The 17258-nt window shown below is 37.1% G+C and overlaps 2 protein-coding genes across 4 annotated transcripts; both read left to right on the forward strand.

Moving 5' to 3' along the window:
* Positions 1–228: 228 nt before the first annotated feature.
* On the forward strand, positions 229–7697 carry pax10 (paired box 10). Its single transcript, XM_084137376.1, has 8 exons — positions 229–542; positions 2776–2941; positions 3417–3584; positions 4348–4430; positions 4558–4714; positions 5002–5072; positions 6175–6319; positions 6493–7697. Exons 2-8 carry the CDS (start codon positions 2836–2838, stop codon positions 6591–6593), a joined length of 831 nt encoding a protein of 276 aa, XP_083993502.1. The 5' UTR covers positions 229–542; positions 2776–2835; the 3' UTR covers positions 6594–7697.
* Positions 7698–9616: 1919 nt separating this feature from the next.
* On the forward strand, positions 9617–17258 carry bcl2l12 (BCL2 like 12). Of its 3 annotated transcripts, none has more exons than XM_084135103.1 (8): positions 9617–9971; positions 13675–13849; positions 14459–14723; positions 15214–15409; positions 15975–16091; positions 16353–16426; positions 16634–16891; positions 17009–17258. In XM_084135103.1, the coding sequence occupies exons 1-8, from the start codon at positions 9884–9886 to the stop codon at positions 17048–17050; spliced, it is 1215 nt and encodes a 404-aa protein (XP_083991229.1). In that variant the 5' UTR covers positions 9617–9883; the 3' UTR covers positions 17051–17258. The 3 variants fall into 3 exon arrangements, with proteins under 3 accessions (XP_083991229.1, XP_083991231.1, XP_083991230.1); XM_084135105.1 differs by having other exon boundaries at positions 9648–9823; XM_084135104.1 differs by lacking the exon at positions 9617–9971 and adding an exon at positions 11206–11592.

A 17258-nucleotide genomic window follows, 5' to 3' on the forward strand; every position in this document is an offset into this window, starting at 1 on the left:
GCGGAGGGTTAAACCACCACTGGCCGCAGGCCGTCACAGAGCAGGTGCATGATCTGAAGCTCTCTCACAGCTCTTAGGTTAGCCATTTTTGGAAGTCCGTATCTACAAACAGCGAATTGCCTTTGTGAGACTTTAGAAATAGCTTTACGTCTCCTCTTTTTCAGTCATTTTTTGCCTCCACCTCTCTCTCTCTCTCACTTCATCACCCCTTTTCCTGGCATTAAGTCCAGACCTGACACTGACACTGACTCTGTGTGTCATCCCTCTCTCTCTCTTTCCCTCTCTCCCTCATTGCTTCAAGGACCAGAGTGCCTGCAGATGCATTTCTCTGTAGCCCACTACCCCTCCCTCGCCTCCTCTCTTTCGCCCTGTCTAACTCTCTCCATCTTTCTCTCCCTTTCCTCTCCTCCCATGCTCTCTCTCTCGAACACAGTCTAACATTAACAAAGCGAGAGAGCAGAGAGAAGAAGAGAGGGATGAACAGAAAGTGATAGAGACACTGAGCAAGTGTGGACCACTTTTACAATTCATTCATCTACCAGGTGAGTCTCCTTCCTTCACCGCCGGCACAACGATTGAGACATTAACAGAAACATGACTCTTTTATTGGAAATAACAAATAGATTGAGGAAAATGATTGGTTAATTGTAGAAAGCTTATGGCAGACTTGACCTTTGACATTTTCTGTTTTGTGTGATACCACCAAAGGCAAAATTTAAATAATTGAAATGTGCTTATATTCATCTTGGCCTGAGAGTCATACAGTCACATGCAATTAATGAAATTAATTCATTTAAAATAGTGAAAACTTTTTTACCTACATCAATATACTTGGCAGCGTTATTTTATTATTGATTATTACACTTTATCAGTGCATTGCATATTGTATATTATTATATAGTAGATGTGTCAGCACATGTTGTATATAAAAGGAGCCTCTGTATGTGGATTGTATCAATATTTAACTGTTCATTTCCTGGGCATATTCAAGCTCTAATAATATTTATTTTATTTAAATAAAATAAAAATTGAAATTTAATTAAAATGTAATAATATTATTAAAAAAATATGGAGTTGTACAAGGAGTTATTTTGGCATTATCTATTAAACAAAATGTAGAAATAATTGAATGTACAGTGTAGTTGTAAAGCAAATTTGTACGGCACCTGTGTTGTTTCATATGTCATTTCTTTATTTTTTGTTATTTTGTTTCTCCTTCCATACATCTGAGTATTTGTCTGTTAAGTAGTCCTAGATCTTCTTTTTTTGTCTTTGAAGGTCATGTTTTACTCTCAAAACCCATGCAAATATTATCACTTCTACGTCATCTGTAATGGTTAGATCTATAGTATTCATGACGACGGCCTCCTTTCTGTGTCTGTTGGTAGTTTTACATGCAGAACTTTTTTTCTGACTCTTCAACAATATTTATTTATTTCGCTGAACGGTGTTTTATAAATGATGTGCAGGTGCTGGATACACTTACATTTCAGTTGGTGGCTTCACGACTCCATTTTCATACTGTTTTTTGTTGTGTAGCCTATTCCGAGTTTGTAGTTGAAAACGTAGATTGTGTGCCATTGTGTGCCATTGTGTGCGGTGTATCTATAATTATCTCTTTGTTTTGTAGGAGTGTGTCTCTCTCTGTTGTGAAGAGCCCGTGTGTGTCTGTGCATTGTTGTTAACATTAGTTGACAGTATTACTCTCTCCAGTCATGCGTGTGTGTACGACGATGTCAGACTAGATGTTCTGCACTTCTTAATTACTCGCTGTGTGTGTGTGTGTGTGTCTGTCTGTGGGGGGTTAATGTGTGTGCAAGATAGATAGGTAAAGACAATTGTGACCCATACTTTAAAGAGCAGATGGGTCATTCCATTAAAGTTAATGTGATATGAAGATTTTTTAAAGTAAATTTCTGTAAGATTTAAAAATATTCTGTTGGGCATACACTGTTTTAAGTGTTAATGAATTGCATTGTGCAATCTTAATTCATACATTTTAATATATGCTGAGTTATGTCTATTATATTATGCCTTCAGAATGGTAACAGGGTTGACATTTAACTTTTTAATTTGACATTTCAAGCCTTTCATTACTTATATTTTTTTACCTACTTTTAAGTTATCAGTTGTTTACTTTTGAAAACCATAATAACAGGGTTGACATTTTAAGATATGCATAAATGGATAACAGTTTGTGGACTTCAACTTGTCATTGGAAAGTTAACTTCTTTAAGGACATGTCATTTCAACTAAGTTATTTTAATCTATAGAATAGTGGGCACAAAAATAAAACTAAAATGCTAGCTTTTGTTTCCATATATTTTCCAATATTCCAAAAACTGTGCATAGTTGCTAATAATGCCAGGAGAAGTTGGAAACACAAGGACTGAGGAGTGGCCCAAAAAATAGATCATAGAATATTGAATAAAAATACATAAATAAATCATTTTAAAAAGCTTCTTGGTGTGTTTAGATCAATACACAACTAAATATGGCATCAACTATTCATTGTTAAAGTCATTTTCTACCCATATGCATATGAGACAAAACACCCGTTTTGAAGGATGACCAAGATCTGTTTATTCTCAGTTACAAAACATCAACATAATCAGCAAAACAGCAAAAAATGTTGATATATATATATATATATATATATATATATATATATATATATATACACTTTTTAATTCTTAAAGCCATTGAGAGGCCAATATGAGAGATGTTTACTGTAAAATATTTTCCACAGTTTTGCTTCTTTTGTCGTTCATTCAGGGTTGGAGTGGTCTGGATGAAAGAAGGAGAGGGTCAGTGTTTTCTCACAGGTGACGTTTTATGTATGAGAATCTGACTATGCTGAACTTACAAAACAGCTCCAACTGGACTGGCCCAAACAACTGGTACCACCCGGCCGACACCATCAACCCTCAACACGGAACAAGTATGTGAACTTTTGTGAATTATCTCTGTCTCTAGCACCTCAGCATGTGAACGTACACCGTGTGTGTGTGTGTATGTGTATGTGCAGTGTTTGTGAAGTCAGCTTTGGGGTGAACCAGCAATTCTTATACTTGACTGAGCACAAACAGAGGATGCCAACAGCTACACCATCAGCCACGCATGTACACCCACACCCACATACAAACACGGCCGTCTCTGGCCTTGACATCCTCCGTTTCATTACAGGAAGGCGGAACTAAAGCAAGCAGACATTACACAGAATTAGATGCCCATAATACAGTTGCTGCTCATTCACACATACGCAAATAAGGTCAAACTGTCAAACACAAGATGCTGCGGTGCACTAGAATTACACAGTCTTCAAAGAGACAGTTCTGTCTATATAATACACACATTGAAATGCAGCACTCTTACAGGACTCTATAAAGTTGAATGTTTTTTTCTTCTTCTCTCAGATGGTTGCGTGGAGGATCTGAATGCGCAGATGGCCGGAGCAGGGGAAGGAGTGGTGCAGGGAGAGAGGGATGAGGTGGACGAGTCACAGCTACACCTGCAGCTAAAGAGGAAGCTGCAGAGGAACCGCACCAGCTTCACACAGGAGCAGATCGATGCCCTGGAGAAAGGTGTGACTCAAAGCGCTGGCGCAAACTCAGCTTTCCGTGCAAAATAATCTCAGTCCTACAGAGGATAGATATTTTACATATGTTTACTATAGTAAATCATGATAACAGAGTTGAAATTTTAAGATTAAAAAAATGGATAACAATGAGTGGACATAAACGTGTCATTGAGAGTTATGATGTCATTATGAGAAAGTTATTTTCATCTATAGAATAGTTCATTACTTTAAAAATGGAGTTATTATAATAACAGGGTTCGCACAAAACTCAAGCCTAATTTTTTGTTAAGGACAAACTTACTGAATAAGATAAGAATAAGAAAAACTTACTGAATTTTGTTGATGTGTTTAGTTATTTATTAATACGCTACATTTTTCCATGCAAAATAATCTCAATCCTATATTGTGGATATGATTGTGTGTGATTGAATGACTGATTCATTTTCTGCTGCATTCCACCCTTTCTAATTCTTTCATGTTTTGTATTTTACTCTACTGTAAAAAAAAAAAAAAAAAAAATTCTCATCCTCATGTTGTAGCAAACCTGTATGATTTTTTCTTTTGTGGAACAAAAAAAAATATATATATACTTGTTTTTTTCTTCCATACATTGAAAGTCAATGGGGTCCAAAGTTGTGTTCTGTACAGAAGAAAGTGAGTCATGCAGGTTCGGAACGACATGACAAAATATAAATTTTTGGACAAACTATCCCTTTTATATTTTAAATATTAAAAATATTAAAAAGTCTATTAAATCTGTTTTCCAGAGTTTGAAAGGACTCATTACCCAGATGTATTTGCTAGAGAGAGACTGGCAGCAAAGATTGATCTTCCAGAGGCTAGAATTCAGGTAATAGTGTTCCTATTTAGCATTTTAATGATCTTCTTTGAGATTTTAATTGTGTTAATGCTGAACTGCCTTTAAACAAGAAAGACACTGTTCATTATGCACTGACCCATATTGGGGTGATTGACAGGTATGGTTCTCCAATCGGAGAGCTAAGTGGAGAAGGGAGGAAAAGCTGAGAAACCAGAGGAGGTCAGGGGGCAGCAGTTCCTGTTCTCAGACACATACTCCCCTGAGCACATCCTTTAACTCCCCTGTATATCACTCCAATCATAGCAACAGCTCAGGTATGTCTATTTTAATGACTTACTTCACGCTATCAGAGCATGTATGCTTTGCTTAATAATTGACGGCTAGATTTCCCCTTTGTTTTCTCTCCTATTTTCATGCATTAGTGTTTGTTTCTCTTTGTCCTTTTGTTACTCTTTCTTCAAACTCCTCAATTCAAATGTCAGTGTCAAAGTTCTTTATTGCCATGATTACAGTATTGCCAAAGCATCAATAAACACAAAAGCAGCAGCAGCAATAGTAGTAATAGTAATGAGCTGATTCTATCCTCTTCTGTTCTTATAAGGCTCAATGCACAGTCGGGGTGATTCGTCTCTCTCAGCCTATAGCTCTCTGTCTGTCTTCTCCAGTATGCAGGTAATTCACAACCTCCTTTGCAGTATACCATAGTAACCTTATAGGCAAGGTGTCTGGCCTAATGCTCATATTTGTAATTCTACATCAGTGTTTAAAAGTGTAATTTTTGTTTATGTTAAGACTTATTGTCTAATACTGACACCTAGTGGCGTGCAAGAGATTTATGTTACAAATGCCATTGTATTAAAAATAATTTGGTTTCACACCAAATTAAAATTACGTCATCAGTTTCCTCACCCTGTGAATGTCATTGTTCTGTGGGACAGAAGAGAGCGTTTCAGAGGGATCTCTTAATGAATCTTTCAAAAAGACTCCCGAATTTGACGAATCCCCACATGAATGAACTCACTGAATTAAACAGAGGGTCTTTTTAAATAATAATAATAATAATAAACGCTGCACTTTTAATGTAGGCTATGCAGTTTATTCAAAACAGTTTTATAAATAAATAAAAATAGTTTTAAAGTACAGTCAGCTACCGTGTGTAAAAAATACAGAAATGTATTCTTTCAAGACTACTTTTATTTTTAATGTCTTAATTAAAAAATGATGCCCTCTCAAACATAATAGCATTCGCCTTTTTGTTTCTTTAAAACATGCAAAAGAGAGTGCTTTCTACAATAGTAAATAATGCAGACAGAAATTCTAGTACACGCACCTATTACGCAACAACAAGGTAAAACCATGCAGTTCTTTGAGTCCTCCCGACATTCAAACTCATTTTAAAGTGTGGCGCCCTCTAGAGTTGCTGTGGAATATACACAGTCTGCTGTAGTTTCTAAAAATAGACACTCGCACGTATACAGCAGGTTTACAGTTCAACAGGTCAGTTTTACTCTATAAATTCCCTCCCTTTAGTCAAACAGATCAGCATTATATTTAATGACTTCAAATTCAATCACGCCATGTGTTGTTCGGACTTGACTGTGGCACATTGATCTAAGACACCACCATACAAACTTCAGAGTAATCTTTTAAACTTGTGGGGTTTTTTTTGCATTATAAGCTGTCAAATTAGTTTATTTATGAATATGTTTATACTATAAATGATATGAGATTAATCTTTTTTCACCCTTCTCTCCTCTCCTCTCCTCTCCACTAGTCTTTGCCCTCCCAGTCCACTCCAACTTATTCCTGCATGTTACCTCCTTCTCCTTCGGCCCTTCCCCCTCTTTCTCGTAAATTTGACACCTCATCCTACACCTCTCCCCACCTCCCACCCCCACCCACGGTGAGCACAAACACAGGTGAGTGAAGTTTCTTAACATACTCCACCCTCACACCGCATATGAATACTGTAATCCAAAACTCTGTATGAATGTGATTTAGCTGCTTTGTGGTTTCCTTTTGTGTTACAAATAAGTAGTCAGAAATGGCCATGTGTGAAGAATGCAATGATTAGCCCCTGTGTCTCTTCCAGGATTCTTTGCCGGTGTTTCCGCAGCAGGGCAGACTGCAGTTCAAGGTGGCGATCAGGAGCTGGGACAAGGTCTGAGTCAGTACTGGACGAGACTGCAGTAAACAACACACCTTATCATTATCAGATAAAACCAGCAGAGCTTCAATCAGCAACTTTGAGCAAAGTATTTAACAAAAAAATGCATCAGGAAACCCTACTTATTTAGATGATTTACACATCAGGGAAGCAGACTATGTAAGCCATAATCCTGTATAAAAAAAGATGTGGACATCACAAACCTGCACATGCGGAAGAGAAAATGGACTCCGGTATTCTTGACCTGCACCTTTATAGGTCTAGTCAGCAGAACAATGCCAGACAATAGCACACTACCATTCTCAGATATTGGTGACAAAACAGTGCACATCTAAAAATGCCTCATGTTTATGCAACAAAAATGTATTTTTTAATTGATGTGCCAATTACAATCGATATGACAAACAGCATGTGACCAAAATGAGGATGTTTTAAAACCGCATTATACACCACTGTTCAAAAGTTTGGCTTTGGCAAGATTTTTTTATATTTTTGAAAAGGCTGCATTTATTTGATCACAAATACAGTAAAAACAGATTAACAGTTTTGTGAAAAATATTAATATCTTAAAAGAAAATCCTACTGACTCTTTTGAACTGTGTAGTATTGAAAATAATGGATTTTGAGAAGTCTATTATGAGCCTATCAGTTACCAGTCCATCATAATATAGCACTGACGTGGAGAAACCAATGACAATCAAGCTTAAACCTGAGAGCACTGACAATCAATCAATTGCACAAAGTAGCTTAAAAGGATCAAAACTGAGTATAAATCGATGTAGCCGATGACAATCAAAATACATTATTACGAAAGGCTGCAAAGACAATCAAACACACAACTGATCATGTGTAATATACTGAAGTTAATCTAATGATTTATTACTGTACATTGTTAAATGGACATTACTGTGATTTGATTCTTGCTTTATTTCACCTCTCTGTAACATTCATAGGTTTTTTTCCCTGTCAGATCCCATGAACTAGATTTGTATGTTTGAATGTGTGTGCATATGAAAGAGAGAGACAGAGATAGGGAGAGAGAGTGATAATGTTACTGTATTTATTATTAGAATTGTGAACATTTTAGTGTAAACCCTTTTGTGGAATATTGAAATAAAAATATTACAGTGAAAAGGAATTTGTCTGTTTTCCTTCATGCAAAGTTTTTATTATTCTTATGTATTTGTATTTACTTGCTTTATTTGTGCATCTCCCAGAACATTCTTCTATGACTTTATGCATGTCTGTCTCCCCTCATCTTTATATTTTTCTCTAGAGTAATGGTGAACTGGTTCACTTGCGGCCGTTTGGGTTGTGTTTACTTATTACTGTCAACGAACAGTAGCATTTCCTGCCTGTGTGCTGGTGGATTTCCTGTTTTTGTTACTCACATTACCACACCCATTGAAAATAATGTTCTGACAAAGTTATTCTCACAGGGACTCAAATGCAGACAGTACAGGAGTTATGAATAACTTTTGATGTAATAAGATATGTGTTTTCATCTCACATACCAGAACACATATATAGAAAATAAGGCCACTTGGCTATATATTTGTATATTAACCAAAAGATAGATTAAAATTAAAATCTTTTAAAAATCAGTTTGCTGTTCGTCCTTGAATTTCCTATGGCACTCACAATGCCGGAAACTGGAACGGATACACTTAGAGGTCTGACTCTGGCCATATCTGAGATGTGTCCTCCAAATTTCCGGTGCACTACACTTGATGAGTTTAATTAAGGCCGATGTTAACGAGCTGTGGAGACTGAGAGGGCAAAAGCACGCACAATTCTCTGTTTGAGCAGAGGTCACTGTAATAGTCACGTCTCTTCTATTCCCATAAGGCCTCCAGTCCCCAATCAGAGGATGTTTTATCTAGTTTGTGCGAACATTGGGCCTCCTCCCTCAAACTCATCGCTCCATCTCTACCCCTCCCTCTATCCGTTCATCTCTTGCCCTCTGGCATGTCTTGGCTTGTGGTTCTCAAGTGAATAAACACATCCTCTGTTTCTCATGCTAACTTTCCTGGTGACAGATACAAACTCTGATACATGTCTAAAAGAATATTCCAGGTTATTCAGAACAAGTCAAGCTCAAACGACAATGTGGCATGATGTTGATTACCACAAAAATAAATTTTGACTTGTCCCTGCTTTCAAAAAAGCTAAAATATGGGTTACGGTGAGGCACTTACAATGGAAGCGGGGAACATCTGTAAGTGTTAAAATACTGACTCTTTCAAAAATGAAGCCACAAGAAAATATGCATGTTAACATAATTTTAGTGTGAAATTCTGCTTACAAACTATTTCCAAGTCAAGTTATCCAATTTTACAACCCTGTCCAATGTAAACACTAAAACAATTGTAAAAAATAATGATTTAAACAGATTTACAGCTCATAAGTTTAAATTAAAGTACATGGTAATTGAAATCATAAGCTTCACAAACAGTATATGCTTTTAAATCCTCCAGAACTTCTCACCATAACTTCTATTTTTGTATGTTAATTACCCTTATGATTTTTTCTTCTTTTTCTTTTTAAAGAAAGCAAGGGCCGAAATTAGTTTGTATGGTAATCAACTGTACATGCCATGAACGCTGCCGATTGATCTTGATAAAGGAATATTCCGGATTCAGTAAAACTTGCTTAACATTACATTATTACAGATACTCTTTTTAAATTCAAAATGACTAAAATATTGTGCAGAGGGCAGGTTGGCATAACTAATAAAAGTCATTGGGGGTCTAAGCATCTAATGCCATTATAGCAGAGAAAATACACAATTAGAACAATTTAAAATCCTTAATGGTCATAACATACATGAGAGGGGTAGCCATTTTAAACTCTGCACCACATTTAGAGTCCACCAAACTCTCTCTCTCTCTGTGTGTGTGTGCACGTGTGTGTGTGTGTGTGTGTGTATGCATGCATGTATGTGCGTGTGTGTGTGTCTCTCGGAGAGTTCTCTGCTGGTTTCCTGTCACAGAGGAAGTGCCTCACCCAGCTGTGTTGCTCCCTATTGGCTCACGGTCAGGAGAACAGTGATTTGGGGCTGATATGGTGGCCGAGCGAGGGATAGATAGAGGGAGTGCAGAGCGAAGAGAGGGAGAAGCAGTCAGGACAGGTCAGAGGGTAGGCAGGAAGAAGAGAGTGCACAGCTAAATAAAGACAGACAAGATGAAGAGAGCAAGTGAAGGAGGTTGCAGACTCAAGAGCATATCATCTCTGCTAAAGAGGAAATAACTCTGAGGTAAGACATCTGAGAGCAGATGAAGCCTCGGAGAAGAAAAAGATAGTTGCACGGACAGATATGATTTTTACAAATATAAAGAAAAGGCTTGAGAGTTTGTCAACTTTGGATGACAAAGGATGTTCCTGTGCAGAGAGGCTTTTTTATGGTAAATACAGATCTCATTTTAATTTCTGCACTGATATGCTCTATAGCCTGGCATTTCTTTATGATAAACATCATTGAGAGCTTTTGAAACAGAGTGGACTTTCCATACTTAACCTAGAATGTTTGCAAACTAAGATGTTCCTTGATCTTTCATTACTTCTGAATTTCCTCTTGCTGCTTTTCACTCTTATTTAATAACTGAGATTCATGTTCAATTCAGCTTTATATTCACTGCATGTTTTAGTTTTTTTCCCTGGCTTTCCTGACTGACCTTTTCTATCAATCCTAATCCAAATTACTCCAACTCGTAATGTTTGACTTCATAGTATGTTACTATGCCTCTATTCCTCTGTCTGACGGTCCATCTCTGTCTCTCCCAATCCTTGTACCAGTGTCTGATTTACAGATGACGCTGGACGGGGTTTGGGGGGGGCTGAGGGAGGACAAATGCTCCCCAACTTCCCTGTCATCAATACCAACATTAATATTAGTACCAGGCACCAGATAACTCTTTTCTGAATGGCTCATAAATGTGTGTTTTTCACCCCTGAAAATAAACCCTGTTTGGTAAAATACACATCTGAGTGATTCTGTTTTTCAGTTGTTTCATGTAAATTCATTTCAAAATGTTCACTTATATGTTTGTTTTTTGCATTTATTTTACTTTAGTCATAAAGTAGAAATTTGTTTTTAACACCACCATGCAAGACAGATGTGAAGGGTAAATAAACTTTTAAATGACAAAGTAAAATCAAAACTTAAAGGGATTGTTCCCACAAAAAATGAAAATATTGTCATCTCTTACTCACCGTCAAGTTGTTCCAAACCTGTATGCGTTTCTTTCTTCGGTTGAACACGAAAGAGGATCATTTAAAGAATGTTACTTATACAGATGACGGCCGTTAACTTTCAAAGTATATCTTTATTTTTCCTACCATCAACATATCCTCTTTCGTGTTCAACAGAAGAAAGAAACTCATACAAGTTTGGAACAACATGGGTGAGTAAGTGATGCCAAAATTTTCATTTTTGGGTGAATATCCCTTTAAAGAGTAAAATAACTTGTCGTGTTGATAATTATAGCCAATGAAACACATCATTTGGGTCACATAACGGTATGTTTAATAAACTAAAAAGTTTCTTAATGTACCAATTGAGCATACTGGAAGATTGAACCCTGTCCATTGGGAAAATGGAGCCGTCCCATTTGACTCGTCCAGTGACATGCGCAGTTCGCACAACGTGAGTCGGTCATTCCGCAATCCGCAGGTCGGACTTAACGCGGTAGTGAAACCGGTGAGCTGGAACTCGGTTTCGACAGTGGAGTGGTATCTATAACATCGATATGATTATGAATCACCGCTTCAGACCTGATTTGATTCAGTGTGAGATCTGACCTACCTCTGAACTCTTCAATAACATCAGACAACTTACTCTCGACACGTCTGAAGTTTAGCACAGTTCGCTGCTGAGTCGCGTGTAAATGTAACGTTATCTGTTTTGTTTTTAGCATCCGTGTTTTAATAGTATTGATCTTATCAGTGCGTTTTGTTGCTTTCCGTGTTTACGCGTCGCGACTCGGCTGGTTCCTTTGGACTTCGAGGTGGTGACATATTTACCAGGTAATGAACTATAGGCTAACGTTACTTGTGCGCCTGAACTTTTGTACAGGTATTTTCTGGTGATGCTTGCTTTCACCAAAGACTATGTATTTTTACTATGTATATATACTCGAATTCAGGTGTAAGCAGGCTAACTATAGAAGTGTAGCTTTTTTAGGTTGTTAAAAAGAGTATCACGAAGTAGCCTATCAAGAAATCGGAATCTGTTGTGGCAGAATGAACGTAAAGATTATCTCACCCCCGGTTTCACAGACAAGGCTTAAGCTAAACCCGGACTAAGATGCATTTTTGAGCGGTTTTAACTGAAAGCAACTTGCACTGACTTAAAATATGTCAATGCCATTGTTTTGTCTCAAGATGCACACCAGTAAGTTAATGTTTTTTTTTTATAAGGCACGTTTATAAAAGCTACATAAATCTCCTAATTGAACTACGTCCTGGCTTAGTCTGTGAAACCAGGCCTCATCTCTTAGTAGCTAATTTTAGTCAAAATCTATTTACGTTTAATTAACTTGATATTTTCCCAATTACACAATGATGTGTTCACTGACACACACACACAAACTGTAGGCAAGCATAGAATAAAAAGACATTGTTTTTTAGGTTCATCATTTTACACAGCATAAGCTTAATTTTTTCATAAATTTATAAAATGCCATTCAAGCCAAGAATGTCATAAATCTGACAGCTTTTGCAATGCAGAAAATTCCTCTTTTGAACTGGATTGTGAATGCAAGTAGTAAACATGCCGCCACTATAGCAGAAGCTGGGAGAGGGTGTTTTCTTACTTCTGCTGTGAAATCCACACTTACATGTCTTTAGTTGGAAGCTGCTGGTATGGTATTGGGTAAGTGTGTACTATCAGGCCTTAGATCACCTCTGATCTTACAATTAGCACAGCTATGGGAATATTTAATAGCCTAATTCCAGTCTAAACGCAGTAAAAATAAACCATAATTATTTTACACACAAAGTCCAAATTAGTATAGGCCTAGTAGATTTGTGTATTAGTTAAAGTGTGTCATAAAAAAGTGAACAGGGTCTAGGCTCATACAAGTGAGCTAAGATGGGGAAGATGAACCAAAACGTGGAAAAGTGTTTTGAGTTGTAAAACAGCCCTGGCCTGCTTAAGAAATAACAATAACATACCTACAGTGGAATTTACAAGGTCTGATGGGTCGTAATAACCTGCAAAGTAGGTAAATGCACTCAGTGAATGTGAGAGATTATAGGAATGATAATATGCTTTACACAAACAGTTGTTGGCTTTCATTCCAAATAATAATAGGTTTTCCCCACTTTTTTTGTTCACTTGAACACTAGTATATTATATAAAGGTATTTTATATGTAAAATAAACCACAGGCCAAGTTTAGTCCAGTAATCAGGCATCATAGCTGCCAAAGTGGCACATCGGTCTGTGACATGTACATGTATGTATCACATTTATTATGCAACCAAAAAAAAGTTGTTATAACTGGTCTTCATTGATCATTTCAAGTTACTTGAATGTTTTTACAATCAAAATGATACTGGTTTATGCTGGTATTATCGAAAACCCTCCTTGGTGGGCGCTATATAGGCCTTTACAGTACACACAGTTGATACTCTGTAAAATAATCCAACGATTTATTGATATCATTAGAAAATCAATGTATTTTTTGTTTCTGTTAAAGTGCTGAGCTTGTCGTCATGTTTGAGATGTTTGTGAAAGGCTATACATGACGTAGATAAAATGACTGAGGTAAACGGACTGGAACTTCCAGCTTTGTATGTCACTAGTTATACTTTATAGTTATGCTTTCACTTCCTTCAAGTATCCACTATTAATTAATGTACTACTCGCTTCTCTTTTGATAGAATGGATTATTGGTTGTATTTTAATGCATATTTCTTTCACTGAAGACCAAACATACAAAGTACACACTGACCTCAGGTTATTCTTCTGTCTGGATAGAGATTTGAGGCTCTGGTTTAGTTTCACGTGTGCAGTACATTGGCATTCTGCAGTGGTGGTTTGTATGGTGTAGTCTGAGAGTGTTTTCACGTTTTAAAGAGTTTTTTTGTTCTCTCTCTGTCTCAGCGATGGCAGACGTGGTGGTCAGGCCTTCATCCCCGTCTCAGTCCATCTCTCTCCTGGAGATTAAAGCGGAGACGCGGATGGTGCTGAAGTCTTTCCTGCGTCACTCGCTCTCGATTCCTCCTGGTGAGAGGCCTGGAAGGATTGGGGGAGAATACAATGACCCAACCAAATACAGGTGACACAAATCAATCATTCAATCACAAACAGAATTAAACACTGTCATGACGTGAAGTAAAACAACTCCATGTCAGATTTTTGTAAATATCAGCTCATTTTATTAGACTATGGTGCTATGTAAATTGTTTTATTTGACTAGCACTTGAAAAGATTTTTAACAAAGTCAGTCTAGACTCGTATAGGTTATCTCTGTAACTTAAAAAATGGCTCGTGTTGTAAATTAAGAAAGCATTACCTACAGTACAAGAGGATTTGGCGGAAATACTGTATGTTCTAGTGTTAGTTATTTAGTCCATCTAATCATTCGCCATCAATTACACAGGAATCATTCTTTTCATCTGTCTTTCATTAATTATTTAAAAAAAATAATGCTGCTTAGTTCACTATTGTGACAGTTCTTCCAGGATCTTTTCTACTAACATAATTTATTCAGTGGTCCAGGGCAACTTTTAATGGTCAAGTCATCTAACCTTGATCTTATCTTTATTATATGAACATGCTAATTTGTGAAATTGTTGATGTAATTGTGATAAAAGAACATGTACTTTAATATTTTGGAAATGAAAAAATGACCCATGTTTCTCTTTCTCTTGCTTCCTTTTCTTAGTGCCTCTAAAAAAGACAAGATAAGGAAAGATGCGAATGGATGGGACTCTTTGGATGAGGAGATCAGTGCCGCAGAGGAGAAGAAACATGGGATTAAAAATTTCATAAAAAGAAGACTGAGAACCCATTCGTCCACAATCCGCCACACCAAGAAAGACGGTAGCGCTGACCCGACTCCAAACAACAGCCTGGAGAAGCAGAGTCAGCCAGGCCAGTCCGACAAGCCGTCGGCCAATGGAACACAAAGTTTACCCAGGAAAACAGAGGTAAAAAAAATTAAACATTACTTCTTTTTTTTCTTTTTTTAACAATATGTGTGCAATTTGCCCTGTTATTTTATGTTTCTTCATAAAAATCTACACTGCAAATGATTGTAATAATCAAAAGATTAGATCAGATTTCTGCTGGGTTCAGTATGGCAAAAATAGGCTCCTACTTTTTCCTCAACACTTCTGCTTGTGCTCATGTTGGTAGTGTGTTACCTGTTAATATGGGCACCTAAATAAATATGCTTTGCCTGTGCATGCGGAGTGAAACAGGCAAACACTATTCATATCTGTATAGACTAAAACCTGCTCTTGTTTTATCCGGGCCATTGACTGCGAAGCTAATTAAAAGCTTTTTTGGTTTCAGTATTAAGAATTTCCTGACCAGTCAAGGAGCCAATATGTATTTATTTTTAGTTTCTTCTTTCTTAACATTATGTGATTTAATATTGCTATTCAGAACTTGTTAATGAGAAGATTTTTTTTTTAGGAAGAGATATGCGGTCCATCATCTGCGTCTGAAGAGGAAGGGGACAGAAAATCAGGGAAGAAAAAGAAGAAAAAGATGAAACTATCTGATATTCTCAAAAAAGTGTCTTTTAAAAAAGAAGAGCCTCGTCCTCGGCGCCCGGCCACGCTGCTTCTAAAAGATGCTGCAGATGCTGAGGAACATCCTGCTTCCCCATGTAAGTGGCAGACGTACAAGATATACAGCTTGTTTTATGGATATAGAAGTTGAGACACAGGAGGCACTGTCAGGAATGTGGTCTTGATTGTTTTATGTCTTGTGCCTATAAATATAGGGTCGGTAAGATTTTTTTAAAATGTTTTTTTTGAAAGAAGCTTCTTATGCTTGCCAAGGCTGCATTTATTTTTATATAGTAAAAATGTAATATTGTGAAATGTCATTAGAATTTAAAATAATTGTTTTCTATTTTAATAATCTAGTCTTCAGTGTCTCATGATCCTTCAGAAATCATTCTAATATGATGATTTGCTGCTCAAGAAACATTTCTTATTATCAATGTTAAAAAAACAAAACAGTTGTGCTGCTTAATATTTTTGTGGAAACCATTCTTTGGTAAATACAAAGAACAGCATTTATAGCATATTAGCATATTTATAACATACAAGCATATTTTATAACATTATAAATGTCTTTACTATCACTTTTGATCAATTAAATGCATTCTTGCTGAATAAAAATATGAATTTGGTACTGACATATGATGTAATATTTTTTTTCCTCAGCCCATCCTCCTGAGTTTTATGATGATGTGGCAGAAACTTTGGACAGAATCGCACAGAAACACAGCGTGAAAAAGAAATCCCCCGTTAAACCTGAGCCTGCGCCAAGTCCACCCAAAGGTACATCTAAAACCATAAACCGATGCAAAACTTGTTTATGACTTGATGAATTTATAATTTTATCATAATGTGTGAAGTAGATACATTTTCAGTGGAATATCAAAGCAAGAGCAGACCAGTTATATTATGTCCCATCTTGCTGTGTGCAGAAATGGATGTGATTTAACAATAGCTTATTGTTATAATGGACTGATGGTCCGGCTGAGGTTTTTCACTTGCGTTGTTTGGAGGTTAGGTTACACTTCTTCTTTTTGTTTGCAGTAAATGACAAAGAAGCTGTGGTTCAGCAGCTAGTTCAGATATTGACTTCAGAAGGGGATGTCATTAACAGCAAGGTAATGTTCCCTGATCTGAGTTCACCATTCTTGCTAATCCTTTTTTATATCTTGCTAGGATATAGAGTAAACTTGGCTCTAAAGGAGCCCTTATCGTAAAGATTTAATAGCATACATATAATAAATCTTGAATTTTTGACTATTTATGGTCATATTTTCAGCTGCTGCCTTGTGTTTATCATTGTTAATTGTGGTTTAATGTTGTAGATAAACACCAACCCCTTCCTGCGGTCCACCCTCACCCGCCTCTCCTACGCATCTTTTGCCAAACTCCTTGACACGTACGCCAGTCAGAGTGAAGAACCTCCTGTTCCCGCACCGGTCAGCCCTACGCTGCGGCGTCTCGCCATCACCATGGATGTGTCTCGTCGAGTCGTCACCGCTACTGGTGTTCAGCGTCTGACAGGCTATGCTGAACGCTACATGGAGAGCTTTGCACCGTGGGTGAGGAGCCACGGAGGATGGGTGAGCAGGTTTTGCTGTCTACATTAGTCTCTCTCTGGGATATTCATCTGTTATTTTCTTCCAGAAGGGGGCACAATTGTGTCAAGTAATCCTCTCTTTTTGTGTCTTCTTCCACAGGATAAAATTGCACAGTTTGATGAGGTCCTGGAGTGTGACTGACCTTAGACCTTTTCATAATGAACTCATGAAAGTTCTAAAATCATGTATCATGACCTCTGTGAGGCAAAGAAGAAGAGAAGAACCAGCCAGCTGGGGAATTGACACTACTTGATCAGAAAGTTTCTCTGCTGATGTATTTATTATTCTTTTGTATTTTGGATGTTTTTTTATGTGCCATTTTATACCAAAATACATGATGCCAATCATC

The sequence above is a fragment of the Abramis brama genome (genome assembly GCF_963993115.1).
Source record: "Abramis brama genome assembly, chromosome: 1".
NCBI classification, from domain to species: Eukaryota; Metazoa; Chordata; class Actinopteri; order Cypriniformes; family Leuciscidae; genus Abramis; species Abramis brama.